This window comes from Mixophyes fleayi, chromosome 6 (assembly GCF_038048845.1).
Source record: "Mixophyes fleayi isolate aMixFle1 chromosome 6, aMixFle1.hap1, whole genome shotgun sequence".
Taxonomy (NCBI): domain Eukaryota; kingdom Metazoa; phylum Chordata; class Amphibia; order Anura; family Limnodynastidae; genus Mixophyes; species Mixophyes fleayi.
Window position 1 is genome coordinate 12373420 of NC_134407.1, and position 16730 is coordinate 12390149.

General features: G+C 41.8%; 2 protein-coding genes across 2 annotated transcripts in view; both read right to left on the reverse strand.

Moving 5' to 3' along the window:
• ATN1 (atrophin 1) overlaps positions 1–16730 on the reverse strand; it is a 320704-nt gene that overhangs the window by 204837 nt on the left and 99137 nt on the right. The gene's annotated exons all lie outside the window — the stretch shown is intronic.
• Positions 1–16730, reverse strand: part of PTPN6 (protein tyrosine phosphatase non-receptor type 6) — a 36069-nt gene that overhangs the window by 1039 nt on the left and 18300 nt on the right. Inside the window, exons 4-13 of the mRNA XM_075215814.1 lie at positions 11437–11617; positions 10468–10581; positions 9615–9728; positions 8521–8614; positions 5960–6039; positions 5472–5621; positions 4779–4913; positions 3881–4035; positions 3647–3714; positions 247–398 (exon numbers count right to left, since the gene is read on the reverse strand). Of these exons, the coding sequence (XP_075071915.1) occupies positions 247–398; positions 3647–3714; positions 3881–4035; positions 4779–4913; positions 5472–5621; positions 5960–6039; positions 8521–8614; positions 9615–9728; positions 10468–10581; positions 11437–11617 (1243 nt within the window). The remainder of the gene's footprint in view (positions 1–246; positions 399–3646; positions 3715–3880; positions 4036–4778; positions 4914–5471; positions 5622–5959; positions 6040–8520; positions 8615–9614; positions 9729–10467; positions 10582–11436; positions 11618–16730) is intronic.

The window sequence follows — 16730 nt, forward strand, 5'->3', positions numbered from 1 at the left end:
TAATATAGTAAAGTGGGTCAGACCTCCAGGCTGTCTAAGAGATTAATATATTAGATATACCTGTAGAGAAATATATTGGGGAGATAGCGAGATAGTAATATCAGCAGGAGGGAAACTAGTAGTGCACAATTCAAGGGATGAAGGGTCTTGTACAGATTGGACATCACCTTTAGTATCTCGAAACTCACCATCATCCATCCCCACCCTCTCATGTCACATGCTCTCTAGATTCACACTCTCCCGTACCTCTAGTGCCTCCAGCTTGTGTTTGGCTGAATCGATGTACTCTGCAACGGCTGCATAGATGAATCTGTACTGAGCCTCTGTCTGTACCATTCCCGAGCGCTGAGACCGCACCATCTGGATGGTTTTATGCACATCAATGTCACTGTCCAGGCCTGTAATAGACATATGGTCAGTTATGGGGATAGAAACTGTTCAATGGTGGACAGTTCACAAATTGCCATATTAGTCTACCAAGTCTATTTCTGTGTGGTATTATGTTAGAGCAGTGATCTGTAGAACCCAACTGTGAGGCCACCACTCAGCGACTGAAAGTGTGTGTCCTACTTACTGAGAGTTGTGGCAGTGGTCAGAGGAAACACAAAGTCTTCTGCTGTGTATTGGGGAGGGGCCTATACGTTGGTGGAGGAGAAGTGAGTGTAGAGATGACAGTGAGTTGAGGCGGTAGTATGGATGGAGGTGAAGATATGACAGTGAGATGAAGTAGTAGGGTGATAGTGTGAGTAGAAGTGAGTGTAGAGATGACAGTGAGTTGAGGCAGTAGTATGGATGGAGGTGAAGATATGACAGTGATGAAGTAGTAGGGTGATAGTGTGAGTAGAAGTGAGTGTAGAGATGACAGTGAGTTGAGGCGGTAGTATGGATGGAGGTGAAGATATGACAGTGATGAAGAAGTAGGGTGATAGTGTGAGTAGAAGTGAGTGTAGAGATGACAGTGAGTTGAGGCGGTAGTATGGATGGAGGTGAAGATAGGACAGTGAGATGAAGTTGTAGGGTGATAGTGTGAGTAGAAGTGAGTGTAGATATGACAGTGAGTTGAGGCAGTAGTATGGATGGAGGTGAAGATATGACAGTGAGATGAAGTAGTAGGGTGAGAGTGTGAGTAGAAGTGAGTGTAGATATGACAGTGAGTTGAGGCGGTAGTATGGATGGAGGTGAAGATAGGACAGTGAGATGAAGTTGTAGGGTGATAGTGTGAGTAGAAGTGAGTGTAGAGATGACAGTGAGTTGAGGCAGTAGTATGGATGGAGGTGAAGATATGACAGTGATGAAGTAGTAGGGTGATAGTGTGAGTAGAAGTGAGTGTAGAGATGACAGTGAGTTGAGGCAGTAGTATGGATGGAGGTGAAGATATGACAGTGAGATGAAGTAGTAGGGTGATAGTGTGAGTAGAAGTGAGTGTAGAGATGAGTGAGTTGAGGCAGTAGTATGGATGGAGATGAAGATATGACAGTGAGATGAAGTAGTAGGGTGAGAGTGTGAGTAGAAGTGAGTGTAGAGATGACAGTGAGTTGAGGCGGTAGTATGGATGGAGATGAAGATATGACAGTGATGAAGTAGTAGGGTGATAGTGTGAGTAGAAGTGAGTGTAGAGATGACAGTGAGTTGAGGCAGTAGTATGGATGGAGGTGAAGATATGACAGTGATGAAGTAGTAGGGTGAGAGTGTGAGTAGAAGTGAGTGTAGAGATGACAGTGAGTTGAGGCAGTAGTATGGATGGAGATGAAGATATGACAGTGAGATGAAGTAGTAGGGTGAGAGTGTGAGTAGAAGTGAGTGTAGAGATGACTGTGAGTTGAGGCGGTAGTATGGATGGAGGTGAAGATATGACAGTGATGAAGTAGTAGGGTGATAGTGTGAGTAGAAGTGAGTGTAGAGATGACAGTGAGTTGAGGCAGTAGTATGGATGGAGGTGAAGATATGACAGTGAGATGATGAAGTAGTAGGGTGATAGTGTGAGTAGAAGTGAGTGTAGAGATGAGTGAGTTGAGGCAGTAGTATGGATGGAGGTGAAGATATGACAGTGAGATGAAGTAGTAGGGTGATAGTGTGAGTAGAAGTGAGTGTAGAGATGACAGAGAGTTGAGGCGGTAGTATGGATGGAGATGAAGATATGACAGTGATGAAGTAGTAGGGTGATAGTGTGAGTAGAAGTGAGTGTAGAGATGACAGTGAGTTGAGGCAGTAGTATGGATGGAGATGAAGATATGACAGTGAGATGAAGTAGTAGGGCGAGAGTGTGAGTAGAAGTGAGTGTAGAGATGACAGTGAGTTGAGGCGGTAGTATGGATGGAGATGAAGATATGACAGTGATGAAGTAGTAGGGTGATAGTGTGAGTAGAAGTGAGTGTAGAGATGACAGTGAGTTGAGGCAGTAGTATGGATGGAGATGAAGATATGACAGTGATGAAGTAGTAGGGTGATAGTGTGAGTAGAAGTGAGTGTAGAGATGACAGTGAGTTGAGGCAGTAGTATGGATGGAGATGAAGATATGACAGTGAGATGAAGTAGTAGGGTGAGAGTGTGAGTAGAAGTGAGTGTAGAGATGACAGTGAGATGAAGTAGTAGGGTGAGAGTGTGAGTAGAAGTGAGTGTAGAGATGACAGTGAGTTGAGGCGGTAGTATGGATGGAGATGAAGATATGACAGTGATGAAGTAGTAGGGTGATAGTGTGAGTAGAAGTGAGTGTAGAGATGACAGTGAGATGAAGTAGTAGGGTGATAGTGTGAGTAGAAGTGAGTGTAGAGATGACAGTGAGTTGAGGCAGTAGTATGGATGGAGGTGAAGATATGACAGTGAGATGAAGTAGTAGGGTGATAGTGTGAGTAGAAGTGAGTGTAGAGATGACAGTGAGTTGAGGCGGTAGTATGGATGGAGGTGAAGATATGACAGTGATGAAGTAGTAGGGTGATAATGTGAGTAGAAGTGAGTGTAGAGATGACAGTGAGTTGAGGCAGTAGTATGGATGGAGGTGAAGATATGACAGTGAGATGAAGTAGTAGGGTGATAGTGTGAGTAGAAGTGAGTGTAGAGATGACAGTGAGTTGAGGCAGTAGTATGGATGGAGATGAAGATATGACAGTGATGAAGTAGTAGGGTGATAGTGTGAGTAGAAGTGAGTGTAGAGATGACAGTGAGTTGAGGCGGTAGTATGGATGGAGGTGAAGATATGACAGTGATGAAGTAGTAGGGTGAGAGTGTGAGTAGAAGTGAGTGTAGAGATGACAGTGAGTTGAGGCGGTAGTATGGATGGAGGTGAAGATATGACAGTGATGAAGTAGTAGGGTGAGAGTGTGAGTAGAAGTGAGTGTAGAGATGACTGTGAGTTGAGGCAGTAGCAAGGGAACCACAGGCGCAGCAATGGCGCTGAAGAGGGATAAGGGGGATGGATGCCAGGTGGCCTATGTGAGCAGCATAAAGATAAGGAGGGAACGGACAGTGAAGTCCGTCCTGCATTTCACACCTGAGTCGTGCAGGTAGCCGCTCAGGAAAAGGAGGGGTGAGACAGGAGGCAGAGCAGACTGAGGGGATTAAAAGGAGAGGGGGGGGGGGAAGGGAGATGACATAGTAGGGTGAGAGTTTGCAGAGACCAATACAGTTTTATTTCAGTAATGTTTCTAACCTTTCATTTGAATTGTGTCCAGCAGCATGTCAATGATGATGATGGTTCCAGTACGGCCAATTCCGGCACTGTGAATGGAATAGATGAGGGTTTAATGTGGTGAAGGAGAGAAATAAATTAAGCACTGACTGTTTTCTGGGCAGGTTCAGGTCAAGTCAGGTTAAAAGACCAGTTTTCATGCAGTTAGAATATCAAGATGATGGAAAAAGTTGAAGGTCAAGTCCATGAAGTTACCTGCAATGGACAATGATGGGTCCAGCCCCCGGAATACTCTCCTGCATGCGGTTAACCTCTCCCAGGAAGCTCAGGACACCTCCAGGGTCAGAAGGCACCCCATGATCTGGCCAGCTCAGGTACTGGTAGTGAATGATTTTCCGAGCACTGCTACGCTAAAAACATAGATGCACAAGTAAAGAACTGTAATAAAAGCTAACATAATTGTAGAGAACATCCTGACTTGCAGAAATAGACTTGTATAGATGAGGAGCACAAAGCTGTTACCATCCTGGGATGATTGACACATTTATTCATTTCTGATGTTTGAACAAAATAAAAAAAAATTCAACAATTTGTAAATTAATTCCACGTTTGCAACAAGTTTCAGAGTCCAAAAGCTAAAATAGTGCAGCAGAAAATACTAACACAGGCCCTGTGTGTGACTCTACCAATGTGTCTAGGAGACCGTAATCCAGGAAATGTAGGACTTTTTTATACTAATCTGGTTCATAGTATGTAAATAGCTTATTTAGTTTCAGTTGTGATTATTACACACCAATGCTTCCATTTAGAATGTTAAAAATTCTTCTCAAAGTATCTCTAATGCGATAACGCAGGTGGAAAACATTTATCCTGAATCACTGTTTAGATGTACACTGCAAACTCCTATGGTCAAACAAAAAGAAAATTATCTTATGAACTTCCCCCCTTTTCATGGAACAAGGTTTATTCATGAGTTGGGCTCCATTTTTAATGGAGGATATGTTTTTGTGCACATTCATTTTGATAGTGGGGACACACGGACATGACAGACCTTACAATGATTACAAAAGAGGTTGACTTTCCCCCAAATCCTCATCCGATAACAGTCTCCTGGTGTTTTCCTTAAATTTCAAGGGATAAACTGCGTACTCACGTTATCTGTCCTTGACACTCGCATTGTGCGAATTTTGTACTCCATGGCCTCATGTTCTGCAATAATCTCAACCCAATACTGTCCAAACTCCTTCCCATTCGTCCCAACGTCTGGCCAGTAAGTGACACATTTAGTCTAGGATGGAGGGAGGAGAAGTTAGTCAGAGAATAATAGAAAGATAATAGATGACACAAGAGAAATACACATCCGGCAGGAGAACCAGGAAGGCCGGATAAGTAGACGATGCCAGAAAAGGCTGCGCTAGGATGAAAACATGATTAATAGTGCGAGATCAGTGGGTTCAGCTAGTGTGAGACGATGGATTTGTAAAAAGTTGAGTGTGAAAACAAAAGTGCCGGGATCAAAGTAAAACTAAAAGCCTGTAAGTGAAATTGTGCCGTTACCGGTATACAGTAGAGGCAGCCATTGTGGGCAGAATCAGTGCCTATCCAGGCTACCAAGTCACTAGGCTCTAGTACCTGATTAATATCTGTGTATTAGTTCAGGCCACAAAATGGCCGCCTCCACTGCGTGTAGGTGATGGCTTTAAAGTGAGAAGGCGGTTGGGGGTGCAGATGAGACAAGTGAGGATCTAAAACTAATTACTCTCACTCTAATCACTCTAATTAAAAAGCGTGAACTGAGAAACAAGAACACAAAGTTAATGGTGGACACGAAAACAAGGACCCTCACCCGGCCTTTCTCTATCTCCTTTGTGGTCATTACGATGATTCGGCTGTCCTCTTGCCAGACCATCTCCCAGAAATCCCCGGTGGTTGATGCCAGACTCCCTTGACAAGCAATAAAATGTTTGGGAGGCTCCTCATGTCCCCAAAGCTGGTTCTAAGGGGTAAAAAATGAGGTGGGTGGTTATTTGTCCAGTTGTATTACAGTGTTATCTTCTACTATAGTCCATATGTCATATAACTATGTACCAGTTCATATTAATGTTCAGCAGTGAATAACTACAACTAAACATTCTTAGATCCAGGTCAAGAACGAATGAGTCCTTCTTGTCCATTTGCCGCCCAAATCTCTTCTAATATGTAGACACACTTTCTGTCCAGGATCTCCTAAGATATAATATTCTTACAAACCCTCCAGAATCCTCTATATTAATCTTGTTACCGCTTAATACCACCTGGACATCTCCCCACCATCTCACTCACTCATATACTTACCGTTACGTAGTTGGCATTGATATAATCCGAGCCTATGATGTTTTGGTCTCTGCCGTGTAGTTTAACCCTTGTGTGGTCAACTGTAGAGAGAAGAAACAGGAGATATGTAGAGGAGGACAGGAATGGAGAAAAACCCTGAATGGAAAACAGACTTAGAGAGATTGTAAACAAGAGAGTGAGAGATAAGGAAAAATAAGTGAACTGATGAAGAGAGGAAGTAAGAGGGATAAAACAGACCAATGGGAATAATAAGGATAATAATAAGGTGAGATCATTTGGCGATGAGGTCAAAACAGCGTAAGGCAGATAACACCGAGGAGAACAGAGATTTCATCATCATCATCATCATCATCCTCAACATTTATTTATATAGCGCCAGCAAATTCCGTAGCGCTTTACAATTGGGAACAAACATTGATAAAACAATACTGGTTAATACATACAGACAGAGAGGTAAGAGGGCCCTGCTCACAAGCTTACAATCTATAGGACAATGGGAGTTAGAAACACAAGGGCATGTGATTTCACTAAACACATATTTTATTCCGAACTATGAATGTATTATTAGATCGCATCGAAATAGACAGCCTAGCTACCAATGTTATTCATTTTAAAAGTTGCTAAAACTCTGCTTTTTAATTATTTGTATATAAACTTTTGGCGTTAAAATTCAATAAACAAAACTTAGCAATAAAAAAGAGGAGTAAAAAAGCAATGTCAGAATTCCAGCCAGTTCCAAAACCTGGTCTGGGCCTCCTCAGCTTAGTGTGGTAACTTAATAAGTATTGTCTCATTGATTTGTGTCTTTCATGTAGAAAAACTGGGTGGAATTATCCATTTCCAACGTAGCAGGATGGTGTTTTTAGGATAAAAGAGCAATTAGAGCAGGAGAAATATACGGGCCTGAGTCATTGAGGAGAGTGGGGCAAAAAAACCAAGTAAATGTTACAATGCAAGGGGTGAAAATTAGTTAATTATTTTTGCACATAAGTTAAATACAGGCTGCTTTTTCATGTAGCACACAAATACTTGATAGCTTTATTTTTACACTGAAATTTAAAGTTGATCTAGGACATGTCCTACCCCAACTATAAATCTGTCCCCACATTTTAAATTTACCTCCCCCTCCAATGCAACATGGTTTTGCACAGATACAAAGTTACTCCTCTTTTATGCTTTACTCTCCTTAATGACTCAGGACCTAAATGTCTAGTAACAGAAGACCCGCCTACTAGGCCCAGAAGACATAATGAGTGAGAAGGAGACAGTGTTATGTAGATGGGGTTGAGGTAAGTTTGAGGAAGGAGGTAGGAGTGACAGTTGAGAACTGTCAGGTGGCCAGAGTGACAACTGGAACCAAGGGCAGAGCTCAGGGTCACAGCTTGGACTGGAAAGATGCCAGAGTGACAACTGACACAGTGAGGAGACCAGAGTTACTACTGAGTCAGGGAGGTGGCCAGAGTGACAACTGAGTCAGGGAGGAGGCCAGAGTGACAACTGAGACAGGGAGGAGACCAGAGTGACAACTGAGTCAGGGATGAGGTTAGAGTGACAACTGAGTCAGGAAGGAGGCCAGAGAGACAACTGAGACAGGGAGGAGGCCAGAGTGACAACTGAGTCAGGGAGGAGGCCAGAGTGACAACTGAGTTAGGGAGGAGGCCAGAGTGACAACTGAGTCAGGGAGGAGGCCAGAGAGACAACTGAGACAGGAAGGAGGCCAGAGAGACAACTGAGTCAGGGAGGAGGCCAGAGTGACAACTGAGTCAGGGAGGAGGCCAGAGTGACAACTGAGTCAGGGAGGAGGCCAGAGTGACAACTGAGACAGGAAGGAGGCCAGAGTGACAACTGAGGCAGGGAGGTGGCCAGAGTGACAACTGAGTCAGAGAGGAGGCCAGATAGACAACTGAGACAGGGAGGAGGGCAGAGTGACAACTGAGTCAGGGAGGAGGCCAGAGTGACAACTGAGACAGGGAGGAGGCCAGAGTGACAACTGAGACAGGGAGGAGGCCAGAGTGACAACTGAGACAGGAAGGAGGCCAGAGTGACAACTGAGACAGGAAGGAGGCCAGAGTGACAACTGAGACAGGGAGGAGTCCAGAGTGACAACTGAGACAGGAAGGAGGCCAAAGTGACAAGTGAGTCAGGGAGGAGGCCAGAGTGGCAACTGAGACAGGGATGAGACTAGAGTGGCAACTGAGGGAGGACCCCAGATTAATAGCTAATATAAGAAGGAGTCCAGCGTGACAATTGACATCAGCAGGAAGCCTGTGCGACAACTGAGACAAGGAAGAGGCCAGAGTGACAACTGAGTAGAGGGAGGAGACCAGAGTGACAACTGAGATAGGGAGGAGGCCAGAATGACAAATGAGCGAGGGAAGAGGCTATTGTGACAAATTAGATAGGGAGGAGGCCAGAGTGATAGCTGTAATAAGGAGGAGGGCAGAATGACAACTGAGACAGGGAGGAGGCAGAGTGACAACAGTGCTGTAGTCAGAATGGGATGAGGGTAACAGCTGAAAGACAGAAAATAGAAATAAATGGATTCTTCTAGGTGAACTCACATGGAAGGATATTTTTGTAGCGGTTTTTGCTTTTGTTTTCCGGTCTCTGTCCTTCTCTCCTTTCATATAAGTTGGTATCCTGTTTCTGTAGAGCCTGTAGGGAAGAGATACATAGGGATCATGTTGGGTAAAACAACGTATTCCCGTCAACTAAAGGTTTGCGTGAAACATAAGCTGTTTTCAAACACAAAATACACTTTGAATGCACGCTGAAATGAGCCCCTACACTGTGCACTGTCCCCACCAGTCCCACACACATTATTATTCACATATCACTGTCTGCATTAAGAGAATAGCAGCCACCAACTGAAAGCAGCGAGAAGAGATAGAGGTAAAGCAACAGGAAAAGACTGGTAGAAAATATAATGATAGAAGTAGTGACATATTACCACAATACCCCCCGGAACATTTTAAACTGAGTTACATGATGCTGCCCTCCAACACAATGGAAGGAAGGGCAATTAGACACAAATTAAATGTTTTTTGTCTTCGTTGTCGAACCTTCATACTCCGAACGAAAAGTCCTGTAGATCTGCCAATCAATACCCGCAGTGCGTCATTCACTGTCCACTGTGGTTCTTACACATTTACAAATCTTCAACACAAAACCATGTGGTTAGCTATGGGATTTGCATATAAAACGTATCTAAGATGTGGAAGTAACGTTACTAAAACTCCTAAAAAGGAAAAGTGGAGGTGTTGCCCATACCAACCAATCAGACTTTACCTATTATTCATATAACACATACTATAAAATGCTAGCTAGAATCTGATTGGTCGCTGTGAGCAACACCTCCTCTTTTTAGAAAGTTTGATAAATCCACCCCTTGGAGTTTAACGTTAAGATTACGCCTGGAGAAATTGTACTACATGGGCTACACAATGGTGGCACCCATTGAAAAGACAATTTGACGCATACTACATCTGTATGTTATAAACGTGTGACTTATAAGCTAAACACTGTTAGGAAAGTTAGTGTGTGAATGGGAAGGGGTGCATCAGGATGAAATAATATAGATTTTACATCTGGAATTCCTACCTTCAATATCCACTGCCCCAAGACAGAATGAAAAAAGCCCCTTTTTGAGACTTACATCAAACTCTTCCCAGAATCCTGCCTTTGAAGTTTCCTCCTTTTCTGACGTTTTATTTAATTCTTTCATGCGACTCTCTATGTCGGCAGCATTGACTCTTGTGGAGTAATATGGCTGTAGGAAACAGAGACAATGAGAGTAAGAAGAGAACACAGAGACATCTGGAATAGGTTCATAAAATAAAAGATAAAGGAATATTGATGAAAGTGGTGCTCTCGAAAATTAGTCTTTTACATCAAATGAAAACTTTTCAGGTTTTTTTTCTAAAATTTGAAGATTGTGTCAAAAAACCCGACAGGAACAAGTGTGGGGTCCTTGTTCTATCCAAGACATGTAAAGTGGGGAAGTATTCTACGGTGTTTCATTTGAAATGTGTGAAAATTCTATATTATCTAATCACACTGACTCTTTCTCGCTACTTCCCACTATGATTTAAAAGTCAAGTTGATGTGAATAGTCACTCATATTTAGTGGGGGCTCGAAACAAACCAAAATGAAGCTTTGTTCCAATGTTACATTACCTGACAACGTGTGTAAGTGGAACAATAATGAGAAAGTTTGATTTGTAGCTTCAACTATACAAGAGTGCGGCCAACTTTTATTTTTTGCAAAGCCATTGAATGCTTCTGAGTGGACCCCAACTCATGCAATGTAGTTTTGGGTAATTCAAGGGTTCAATGATAGAGGAAGCGCCGAATTACCAAGGGGGCTGATGACCATTAATGGAAAAAAAAATGCTTTGTAATCTTCTAAGTCAAAAGGACAACAGGCTACATGCCTGTAGGAAAGAAGATTGACAGCTCAATACACAATGTAGTTAGGCTGTGATCTCACTCATAAAGTGCACACTCACCTTTTTCAAGTGCACGCGAGCTCCAGATACCTCCTCAATAGGCTTCTTTTTGTACAACTCGATTAGATCTGTAAGTGTATCAAACTTTACATCCCCCAAAGTATACTTGTCCCTCTGTGGAGATATGCGATTAGTGTGTTATACATTGTCCAACATCACCCGGCCGGAGAGTTTCTTGGCTCATTCGCACTTGTACAATCACAAGCTAGGACTCACTGGGGAATCCCACCAAGGACTAATTTTGTAACGAGATTTTCATGTGCAGTACTCCTGTAACCAATACTATAAACTCTAGGATCATTATCAGGAATGGCACAAAATGAAGTTGGAAGATGATGATTATCGAGCTGTGAGGGTCACCAAAAATAATCCAGAAGCTCAGAACGAGACCCAAATGTCTGGATCTCGTCCAGTTTGGCTGCCTTTGTGTACGATCAGAGTAAATAACAAGTCTGTTGTTCGACTTTCGAGGCAAGGGAAGGAAAGTTCCACATGTGACTACCTTAACCTTAATTTATTTATTTTTTTAATATTGGTTACTTTGGTGTGAATTTTGGAAATGTATACAAAAAACATATTGTATAAGCCTAAGGGTGTACCACACACACACACACACACACACACACACACAACATTATTACTTCTGCTCATTCAATGAGATATTACAATCATTACTATCTGCATAGTCCACAAAAGACCTTAATGCGATCTAATTAAAGATGACGTAATGAGTTTGATCACCCAGTGCTTGTAAACAATTATGTCTATGTCTGTGGGCAGATTGATGGATTATAATTAAGCAATGTCTTATCCACACATGCTGAGATTTAGGTATTTCAGGGTGTAAATGGTTTGTCAAAAAGAATTCTCACAAACGTTATACCAAATGTCTACATGAAATGATGTTTTATTCCTGTAAAGAAGAGAAGACTTTTACTGGCAGATGTAATGACAACTTAGAATTTGTACCTCACAAATGATCTTGATGTGGGTGACCCGTAAATTGTCTCCTTTCAGGTCATCGGTCAGAACGGAGATGACAAAATCTCCCGGTTTACTACGACTCTCTCTGACCAGGAAAGTCCACGGCTCTCCATTCTGCTGCAACAACTTCTCTGAGTCTACCCCAGAAAGATAACCGTGGTACCAGCTGTGGGGGGGGGAGATATAATACACATATATATGGTTACATTCCGTGGTCACAGATATTACTCATTACTCCTGTATAAAATGCACAATTCAGATCTGAGCTGTCCATTCCTCTTACTGCAACCAAGCGTTTGCTGTGGAGGCTACCTACCTGTCTGCGGTAGGGTTGTTGCATTAACAATAGATTCCAGGTCAGAGGTCAGGTTTGGTGATCTATGAATAGTGGTACTGTTTCCACCTCGAGGCATGAAATGAATGATCCATAACTTAACTTTGAGATCCCCAAAAATGCCAAATACACTAAGAACCCCCTGCAGACCAGTCTTCTTCCCATTGTTGACAAGCAGGATAGGTCAAAAACAGATGAATCAGTATCTATATGGGCACATACTCATGAATGAGACACAGCCAAGTTGTATTAGGTTCTTAAAAGGAAGCCCGCTTAAAATGATAAAGAAAAAATTATTTTGCCAAACTGAAATTATGCTGAATGCCACAATTTACTACAAGTCCTCCTTATATTTTTTCCTGAAAATGGAAGTTGAAGACTCAGAAAAAACCGTGTTGCTGCCATTTGGTTGTGAACTCCTAACCTTCTTTAGCAACACCTGTAACCATGGAAACAATCATTGGAGTCCACTGTGTTTTTAAGTCTTCAACTGCTGTTTTCAGGCAGAAGCCTTATTTCAAATGTCATTCGATTTAATTAAGTAAAGATATCCAGTACAACACCTGCAGATGCCCAGCACTTACCAAATGGTGCAACTCATGTGGAAAATGTAATCAATTTGCCAAATGCTGCAGTTCAGGACCTAACATGACAACACGGAACAGTAAACCCACCAAGAGAAAAGTATACACAAAGAAACAACCACAAAGAAACTGTGGAGCGTAGAGAACCAACAGAACAAATATGGTGTGAAAGCATCAACCTCATCTCAGAATAGGGTGAGATTTTCACAGTCCTCACCGCTACTAATGGCGAGAAAACTTATAGAAGTGAAAATCGACACAGGTGCAAAGTACAATGTGATCTCCAAATGACTACTTTGCCAATCTGACCCACAGGCAATAATCAACCAACGCAACACGTTACATTTATTGGCTGGATAACTCATATCACCCCACGTTGTGTGCACCAAGACACGTACCACCAGCAATAAAGGTCAAAGCAGGACTGCACAGAATGACCAAGCTTGTGGTCATCACACCAGCTGAGGAAGCAACAGAATGGGTCTCTGCAATGGTGGCGGCAACAAAGAGAGACGGCACGGTAAGAACCTACATAGACCCAGTCCACCTCAACAAGGCCCCACTTAGACCACTTCCTCCCAGTAAAACTGTAGAGCAGGTGATTGCTGATATGTTGGATGTAAAAGTACCACCCTGTACAGTTTGTGGCACATTCCACCAAATGACGAGTCGTACAACCGTCATATCTCTAAGATTTACATTCTTCCATATGCCTTATGGAATATTTCAAAGAGGTATGGAGCAACTCCTTGCTGGTCAGCCATGTGAACTAGTCGTTCATGACATACTGATATGGGGCCGCTCAATGCAGAAGAACGATGAGCGCCCCCATCAGGTCCTCGAGACGATATGCACCATTAACCTTAAGCTAAATCCAACTAAATGCTGTTTCAGAGTCACTAAGGTGACCTTTATTGGACACCTACTCACGGACAAGGACGTCAAGTCTGATCCCAACAAAACAAGTGCAAAACACTGCCACTCGAGGACAAACTTGGGCTCCAGCATTTCTTCACCAATGCCAATTATCATGCAAAGTCTATTTGTACTCTAAGTTTGCATTTTTGCAGCTTTGTAAATGACCAGACCTATAGATAGAAGCATTAACACCTTTATGTCTAGAAAACACAAACCCCAGTGACCACAATGGAAAATAACAAAAATCTGCTCACACCAGTTGACGTACGAGTGACTACACCGCAAGCCCTAGACAGGGTGAGCTACTTTTGTGTGCAAAAAATGTGCCAGCGGGTAGTATCAGGCGGTACAGGTCTGAATCAGGCTGATGGATGTGCAGTTCTCCTCCCTGGGCACCATAAATGTAAAGGGGGTCTGTTGTTCATCCACAGCTGAAGACACAATCCCACCACAGAACAGAGCAGTAGGTAAACAGAAAAAAGTAAGTAAAAACGAAAAATAAAATTCCAACATTAATTTGTCTTTTATCTACATTGTGGAGCTTTGTCATCTGCTTCTGTGGAAAGGCGGAGAAATCAAAGCTTAGCGAAGCGAGATATAGAACTTGGTGCAGACTAAGAGCCTGAGTCATTATGGAAAGTAAGGTAAAAAAAGGAGTAAATATAATCCTGGACAAACCAAGGGGTGCAAATTAGCTTATTATTTTGCAAGTAAAGAAAATACCGGCAGCTTTTCATGTAGCACACAAATACTTGATAGCTTATTTGTACACTGAAATTTAAAGTTGATGTTGGACATGCCCTATCCCAACTATAAATCTGTCCCCACATTTTAAATTTACCTCCCCCTCCAATGCAACATGGTTTTGCCAAGGTGCAAAGTTACCCCTTTTTTCTTTTGTTGCTTTGCTCTACTTAACGACTCGGACCATAAGACTCGTCTGGAATGAAGCAGAGGTGGATCGTCCACACGCAGCCAGTGGTGGAAGAGTTAGTATCAAATGACTTCACAAAAATATAAAGTTAGGACCGTCAACAATTTTTTCCTGCATTATTAATTTTCGTCTAGCGGAATCCGACACCCCTTGGAGGGACCTTGGCGTTGTGAGGAACACATTTCGAGAAACACACTGCTCTGATCAAATGAAGTTACAACCAGAAATCCATTACACTGTTTTGTGCCTTTTTAGGAATACAAGAACGCATGTATATAGACATCGTACCTGCAAAACATGTAACCTCTTTCAACCCAGAAAAATTAGCCCCATTCCTTTTGCAAATGAATTCTGTACAAACAACTAATAAACTAGTATTTTATAATAATTTAATATAACTGAAAGTACCAACTTTACTAATAGTTACATTTCAATAAAAAAAAAATACAATTGGCTTTGTAGCCAAAAGTAAAGTAACTAATAAGAAATATATTATTAATGTAAAACTAAATTATGAATCCCGAAGGTGATTCTGTCAGATCCCAACCCGAATTAATAGATGCTGATGTTGTCCACAAGGTGGCGCTCTGTAAGAGTGTAACTGGAAACCAGAGGTAAGGTAACTAGCAATGATACGGTCAACTTCCCCATAAGCTGCATGCAAAGTAGTGTAGAAAAATACACACAGCAGATAACACATCTGTTCAATAAAAGGCTTCATATAGCACTGACAGATTACAGCATGATAGGCTCAGCTCCTGAGCAAACAAGCAAACATCACAAAGTGTGATCACTCCTTCAGTAAATGCGTTTATATATGTAATCAGGAGTACATAATGTATAGCACAATGTCTAGCGGAAAAATAATGGATATAGGGACCACGTTTTATGCAGCCATCAAACCTCTCTATGGGGTATATGTACTAAACTGCAGGTTTGAAAAATTGGAGATATTGCTTATAGCGACCAATCAGATTCTAGGGCATACTCAATAAGCATTAGCACCTGCGATTACGCGCGGTTATGCGTGTAAAGTGTCATTATGCTACTGCAACATTGAAGATTTCCCCTCGCAACCCTATGGGGTGCGCACGGAAATCCGCGATTTTGCGGTATCGAGACCCGTGCAGCTGCAAGTAATGGAGGGAGCGAATGCTAATTGAATATGCCCCTAGCTGTCATATTGTAGAAAGTACTAAATAAATGACAGCTAGAATCTGATTGGTTGTTATAGGCAACATCCATTTTTTCAAACTTGCAGTTTAGTAAATATACCCCTAAGGGGGGTATGCAATTGACCGCTAGATTTTTTTTTTCGCGCCACATTAAAAAAAAATCACCCGCGGTATACCGACCATTTTTAGTTAACGGTATACCGACCGTTTTTAGTTAACGCAGCGTGAAAACCCGTGCAATTCAATTGGAAAAGAGGTAACGCTGCCCCCGCGCGTTAATCATTGTGTTTGCGAGTTTTTAGGGGAGTGAAGGGGAGTTTTAACGCGGTCATGTAAAACACGAAAAAAAGGACTGGCATACAGTCTCATACAATAGATTGCATTACACAACCATTCTAGTTGATAATATCTACATTACAGTACTTTCTTTAGCATATTTTTTTTATTTAACTAGTTTTTGCTATAGAATTATCTATACCATGTCAAAACAAATTAGTACAAACATATTTGTAGCAAAAACATACATAAATAAATTTAATTATTTTTTATTTTTTTTATTTCATTATTTTTTCACAAGAAAATCAACTTTTACATGTTAGGCATTAGTGATAAACATATTTTATCTTTTTTTCTCTCATTATTACATGATTTCAAATAGTTTAACGCGCCACGTTAAAAAACAATTGAATAGCTTTTAACACACACCCTGTACTTTCAATAGACCTTCTACTGGAGCGCGAGAGGACCGTTTGTTAAAAAAAAACAGAGCATTACAAAATGAAATTGAATCGCGGATAAAGTCAACCTGCTCGAAAATTATAAAAACAAAAAAATTACTTAACGCGGTCCAAAAAAATTCTTGCGGTCAATTGAATACCCCTAAGTCTGCTTTGTTTTCACCAGTCTGTGAGAGTGGGTAGGAAGGGGCTCATGGATGACGTCACAATCAGGGTCTTGTCTTTGTAGGGGGGTGACTGGTGTTTGTGACTTCACAGATCACATGTATGAGTTATAAATCTGGGGTCCATGAAGAGTTTATAGCAACCAGAATGTGTCCCTATTTAAAAATTGCACCATAAAATCCCTCTTTTTCTGCACATAACAACTCTATAAGGCCGGAATCATTAAGGACAGTAAAGCAAAAAAAATAAAAAGGAGTAACTTTGCACCTTGGCAAAACCATGTTGCATTGGAGGGGGAGGTAAATCTAAAACGTGGACAGATTTATATTTGGGGTAGGACATGTCCTAGATCAACTTTAAATTTCAGTGTACAAATAAAGCTATCAAGTATTTGTGTGCTAAATGAAAACACAGCCAGTATTTAGCATATGT